Consider the following 6717-nt stretch of genomic DNA (forward strand, 5'->3'; position numbering starts at 1 on the left):
CTACAAACAGTGATATGTCAACAGAAAATATCAAGCAAACCTGATTCCAAAGCTGCTTATAACTTTTAAGCGAGAAATTGGATTAGCCATCTCTAAGCATCATGTCAAATGCAAAATAAGCTCCATGCCTCTCCAACTTAATACAGCTGTTTGATTATTACATACTAATACTACTTGCACTAACATATATCCATTGAGTTGTGTGTTTTATACTGAGTTCATTTTTGTTTATTTTCAGGTTAATCAATCCAGTGGTTATTGCACTTACCATTGCTAGGTTGGATATCCTTTTTACAGTTATGGTTTCCCACTAGTTGAGACATGTATTGACATTGGTGCTATGCAGATATTGTTGGTTATTATTATTTTTTTCTCTTGTAAGTTTTTGAAACTCATTTTACAGTTTGCAAGTTTTAGGTCCTAATTATTGTTGATCATTCTATTGCTGGCTGAATGCCTAAAAAATTACAATCTGAATATTTCTTTGTTACTGGATTGTGGAAAAAAAAAAAATCTGCAAATGTTACCATGTTTGCAGTATCTCCATAAGGTATCTGGTCTTGGCCATCTCATATTTCTAATCTATGAGGTAAGTTTCATTACAGAGTAGTCGCATCATTATTCTATGTGCTTTTAGCTTTTTGATGCACATTTTATAGTGTTGTTGCACATATCGTTTGTGACCATGATCTGCTAACTACCAGGTTCCTTTGGGCCTTGGAGTCACAGAGGCAGCTGCTTTCCTTCTCACTGAAGCACTGTCAAGTTGTGATAACAATGTACCAACCTCAAATATAATATATGAGCACTGCAGAAAACATGTTTCCAGGATGAAGCTCTGTCCAGTTGATACATCTCATGCATTGAAATTTCCCCCACGGTTTAGGTTTCCTTATCCATTACAATGGGGAACTCCTGTCTTGCACTGCAAAATGACCCTTGTTATGTGTGTGGTCCCAATAATTGCCTCAGTAGATTTTGTTGGTTTCCTATCATCTACAACAATGATACATATACTGTAGATTCATAATCTCGTTGCAATCTGAACATAAAAAATTCTAATTTTCTTCCTAAATTGCTAGTCCTAGTACAATATGATGCTGGATTTTGCCATACCCTTAGCAACAAGGATGCTTGACATAGAAATCAATTTTCTTGCTTGCATGGCAGTGGATTCCTACTATTTGGATACAAAAAATCTTTCTCTTTATGTTTTACTCTTCTGTTTGACATAGTTTTCCGAATACTATGTCATTTACTTGACATTTACTTGAGCTTTGACTTGCTTGACTGCAGACCATTCCTTCGAAGACAAATTTGTGGATTGGAAAAAATAAATGAAGCTATTTTCAGTATTGCTTGGGAATAAGAAATATTGGGGGAAGCATTAATATTGGCTGTAAAGAAAGGAATGTGGACTTTAAGAACTCAGAATTGCTCAATGGATGGTGGAAACTGTCCAATGATCAATTTGCAGAGTACTTCTCATCAGGTAGCTTGCACAAACTGAAGACTTTTATTATCAATGGAGATATTGATTATTATATTTCGGTGGTCTTGGTCACATTAAAGTGGCTAACAAACATTGGCATATACATGCTTGAATTAATTATGAAATATGAATATAATAAAAGTAGGTGCATATGCCATCAATGAATGAACATAAACAGGGAAATATTAGATAAAGAAATAAATCAAATAAACCATGCACAAAAATAAAGAAGCAAAGAACAGAGAGAGGCATCAGATTTTTACGTGGAAAAACCCTTCCAAGTGTTGGAAGGGAAAAAAACCACGGGCAAAACAAAGGCCATCCACTATTAGATAAATGGGTACATAGTTTTGTGTCTTTGTTTGTATAAACTTAAAGACTACTGATGATCACTAGCTCTGTTTTCTAATAAACCACCAGAAAAAATGAATACAACTCTGGCTTTACTTAAATGACTGAATTTCATCAAGATCAGGCCATCCATCCAGGTTCAGGTATGCATCAGTATTTTCACCCGTAAGATCTTCAGGAACGATGTGATCAGCAAAATCAGGAAACCTGGTACTGGTCATGGTATGCACCCCGTTTCCCTCCTCCATACTTGGAACAGCAATCGCTTCATCTTTGATCTCTTCAATAATATAGTCATCTACATTTAGGCAAGTATTAATATATTCACCCGGAAGCTCGTCAGGACCAAAGGTAGCAGCAAAATCGAGAGGGATGATACTGGTCATGGTCTGCATTCTGCTCTGATCATAAGTTTCTTGATGTCCTTCGTTTAGATTCCCTTGATGATCAACAAAAACTCTCTTCATAGTTGGAGCTGGCGCCTCTTCATCGTTAACCTCAAGCGTTTTACGCTTCTTGTTCTTGGGTTCTGCTTCGTCTTCTCTACGATCAGCGACATCTTTATTCTTAATCTCACAAATGACATAATCACTGAAACCTTCATCCATTAACGAATACTCATGCATAATCCAGTTGCCGTTGCCTTGGTTTGACTTATCTTTCTTGCATGTAAACGTGAAGTATTTGTCCAACCCTAACAGCTGACCACTTGCATTCTTTACTTCTTTGGTGTTTCGGCCAAGCCAACATCCGCATCCGGCAGTCCTATCAATCCTCGATTTGCTCTTTTTTTTCAACTTGGTGAAAACCCAGAAAGATTTATTTTCATCTTTGTTGAAAAGATTCCAAGGCTCTTTGTTTTCTCCATAAATCTCACCCTCAATCAAAATATTACAAGATAATGGCTCTCCATTGATGGCTGGTCTAAGGTAGTAGACGAAAATCTCTTCTTTGGTGGGTAGAAATCTGAAGCCACGAGGTGTTGAAAACTCCGATGAAACGATTAACATGGTTACTATAGAATGCTTTCTTTCTGTTGAATAAATTTACGTATTAATTTAGTTTCCTAAACCCATATATCTAGATTTAGATGTGTCAGTCTCAAGTGTTTTAGTCCCAAGTGTATTAGGTTTCTTTTTTTTGTTGCCGCCTGATAATTTGCCCATAAAAAAAAATATAATATACTTTTTTTTATGGCCAAGGAATATATACTTGGAGTAATAAAAATAGACTTACTGCCTCAAATATAATTATCAGAACACCAAAAAATTTTTTTTTTCTTGATCAATAAGAAAATCATACATTATATGTTGACATTAGCTTAGGAGAATTGAATTTTGAAATAACTTTGAAAAATAAAAAGCATATGGATATGGTGAACGTTTGTAGTGTTTATTTCACAAATAGAAGTGCTAACATCATCACCTATACACAAATAGGAAAAAGGAATAACTAATCTTAGAAATTATATCCTAGGCTTATGACAGCCAAGACTTCTTCCTCATTCGCGGTGGCTGGAATGTCCGAGGCCTGCCTGATTTCTGGACTAGATTATGGCCATTATTTGGGCGGAAATTAGAAGACAATCGAGCTCGGGAGCCTGTGGACTCATGGAAGAGTAATCCAGCCAATTTTACATTATGGAAGGCAAGCTTTATGAGATATGGCATAACTGTTTCAGGCATGCATAATATACTATCATCACAAGTAGAAAATATGTTGAGTATCACTAATGTGCTTGAGTACTCTTAGTAGACTATGATTGTAGTTTCACTTTATTATTTGCATGCAACCAGGCCTGCATGAACTGTGAACGTTAGGCGATTGAGCCTCAGCTGCAGTTGTTGAAGAGTGGGATGCATCATGCAGCTCGTGTTTTCCTAAATGGTAGTGTAAAAAAAGTTCCATGCCATTGAGATACTAAATAAGTAAATATTACATAAATATTTAATTTTTTTTTTGTTTTTAAGTTTCAGTTTTGCAAAACATCCTTAAAGCTTAGTATTAAAATTTTTTTGGTAGTACATGTTTGAGAATTATAATCAACTTCTGATTCAATTTAGCCTATATTTTCTACTCATGCTTGCAACCAAGTTGGCTTTGTTATACTTTTGAACTTTTTTGCAGTCCACCAAAGAAGGAGAGCCTTTTTGGGAGAGTCCACGGGGGCCTGGAAGACTTGGATGGCATATTGAGTGCAGTGCCGTGAGTGGTGCTTATTTGGGTCACTCCTTTGATATACATGGTGGAGGGATGGACCTTGTGTTTCCTCACCACGAAAATGAAATTGCTCAAAGTTGTGTTGCATGTAAATAGACCTTCCTTCTCGCTCTCAGTAAATCACAAAATGAAACCCTAATTTATTATCTCTTATCTCAAATTTTGTGAAATTAGGGTTTTCTAACCCATTTCGATTGCTTTAATTTCCTTCCCTCCAACTCAAGGTTAGAGTTTTTTTTTTTTGAGGTCCTCTTCTTCACCAGCTTAATTATTATTAAAATTAAGATTCCTTTTCTCTTTTGCATTTAGTTTTTTCTTTTATTTTTTTGAAATTAAGTTATTTTTATTTTTTTTGCCCAATTAACACTAAAAGAAAATTGTAAATATATTAATATGAATGGTATGTTTCCTTTTCGGTAATAAGTTGATTTTTTTTTTTCATTTTTTAGGTTTGTAGAATGGTTTTTTTTTTATTGAATTATAAGATATGCATATTTATATTTTTACTTGATCAGATTTTCTATAGAATATTTTTACTAAAATCTCGTGGCTTCGATTAGATTAAAATTGCCACAAAGCTAGGGGAGGTCTTGAGCCATCATAATAGCCGTGTTAGGGAGGTTGTTGATGATGCCTTTCCAACAGGTGATAAGCCTTTCATTTGGGCATTCAATCTTCAGCTCCCAACTAAGGATAACTATAGTGCTGTAGCTTATTTTGTTGCCACAAAGCCTATTCAAGAGGGTTCTTTGATTGAGCAGTTCCTGAAAGGTGATGATGCATTTAGAAATTCAAGGCTTAAATTGATTGCAAACATTGTGAAAGCCCATGGACTGTTAGAAAAGCAGTTGCAGAGCAAGCAATATGAATCATGTCTTGCAAATATTGTATATCTGAGATTTTTTGTTTAAGTTGATATCGATATTGGACCTTCCATGGTTGCAAGTGCAATTGTTCATCTGGCATTTGGTTACATCACAACTCTGACAGTTGACCTGGCTTTTCTTATTGAGAGTCAAACTGAATCAGAGCTTCCTGAACGACTCTTAGGATCTGCATGGTTCTCTGAACTGAACACTGATTCAGCTAGGTTAATTGAACCATCATCAGGTGGCAGCAGTGGGAATTTGCAGGCCTCGCTGCCTACTCGCTTAGGGAAGTCACTGGGACAGGGATTTTCTCATCTTCTTCAAGAAAGTGTTTCAGTCTCTACTTCAACCCATGTTAATGGCACTCCAGGTCATGATGAAAGTGATGGAGATCTTAAGAAATGGTAAGCTTTCATATCATGCTGACACTTAAAGATTTCTGAAGTTGAAAGAGAGGAAATTTCAAAATTTGCTAATTGCACTTGACACTGCAGAAATTCCTTGTCTCAAAGTTGAAAGTGATGCATGCAAGCATGATGGAGATCTACTTCAACCCATGTATGATGCATGCATGACACTCCACAAATTCCTTGTTTCAAAATTGAAAGTGATACATGCAAGCATGATGGAGATCTACATACATACTTGAACGTAACATGCATCAACAGTTAGGGCATCAGACCAAACACCCCTGTATATCACAGGTTACTTTCCTAGAAACTCTTTGTTGACAGACAATGAATATTTCTTTTGCTAGTGCTGTTGCTGTTGTTGAATTTTGCACCCAAGTTGAATACCAGTTGTATAAATTTACTTTTCATATCATGATTTGATACTTAAATGGTCATATAACCAACAACTGATTAAATGCTCATCGCATAATCTCATATCACCGTTTCTTGCATCCAAACTCACAAGTCACTGCAACTATTTTCATCCCGCAGAACTCTAGATTGAACTGAATCTAGAAATAAAATATAGAGAAATGCATATTTTCTTCTCGTCAAGTTATTCAATGAGTATATAAATCGTCGATGAATTCGAGTTTTCAACATCATAAACAAAATATTTTCACCATTTCCCAAAAGAATGGTGAACAATCAAAAAACTATTTAAAGTTTATACTATTTGGAAAATAACAATAATGATTCATCGGTAAGCAATGATGATCAGTAAATTGCAACCCACCTTGGCCAACGAAGAAATTCTTGTAGCATCTTTGTAAGTTTAAAAGCAGACCTGGAAACTTCTGTTATCACAGCAGAGGATGCATCTAAAACATCTCCTGATTAAGGTTCTGATTGTTTAGTAGAAAATAATTTTCTAAAAATAATTTTTATATTTTTAGGTATTTATTTTGTAGAAAATTGACTAATCAATGAAAAATTATTTATTGGTTAATAAAAATGAAATAATTTTTTGGAAATTATCTTCACCTTTTGAAGGGGAAGACAATTTTTAAAAAAAAAAAACTGTCTATAAATAGTAATTATTAATGTATTTGAGCATAATTTTACTTAAGTCAAACTTTTTACATAATTTTTTAAAACTAAAAACTTAATTTAACCCAAGTCAAAATATTATTATATTAATAAATAATAATATTATTTAATTTTGCTTAAAAAATTAAAATATTATTATTAAAATTTTTCAAAATATTTTAATTTAAAATATTTTTACAGTTCTATTCAAGTAAAACTTTGTATATAATATTTTAAGCTTGAAGTTAATTTTATTCAACTTGAAATATTATTATATTAATAAAAATAATTTATTTTCTTTTAA

General features: G+C 34.0%; 1 protein-coding gene and 2 pseudogenes across 1 annotated transcript; 2 read left to right on the forward strand and 1 right to left on the reverse strand.

Annotated features, from left to right (window-relative positions):
* Window positions 1-1935: 1935 nt before the first annotated feature.
* LOC111279432 (NAC domain-containing protein 68-like) lies at window positions 1936-2853 on the reverse strand. Its single transcript, XM_022866416.2, has one exon. The coding sequence runs from the start codon at window positions 2851-2853 to the stop codon at window positions 1936-1938; it is 918 nt and encodes a 305-aa protein (XP_022722151.2).
* Window positions 2854-3215: 362 nt separating this feature from the next.
* Window positions 3216-4159, forward strand: LOC111279433 (cysteine--tRNA ligase, chloroplastic/mitochondrial pseudogene; annotated as a pseudogene).
* A 96-nt stretch (window positions 4160-4255) lies between these two features.
* On the forward strand, window positions 4256-5925 carry LOC149510933 (protein ENHANCED DISEASE RESISTANCE 2-like; annotated as a pseudogene).
* Window positions 5926-6717: the final 792 nt, after the last annotated feature.

This window comes from Durio zibethinus, chromosome 27 (genome assembly GCF_047325235.1).
Source record: "Durio zibethinus cultivar Kanyao isolate XHJ-2024 chromosome 27, ASM4732523v1, whole genome shotgun sequence".
NCBI classification, from domain to species: domain Eukaryota; kingdom Viridiplantae; phylum Streptophyta; class Magnoliopsida; order Malvales; family Malvaceae; genus Durio; species Durio zibethinus.

Excerpts from the sequence above, each read along its gene's own strand:
- LOC111279432 (XM_022866416.2), bottom strand. The coding sequence starts at position 2,853 with ATGTTAATCGTTTCATCGGAGTTTTCAACACCTCGTGGCTTCAGATTT.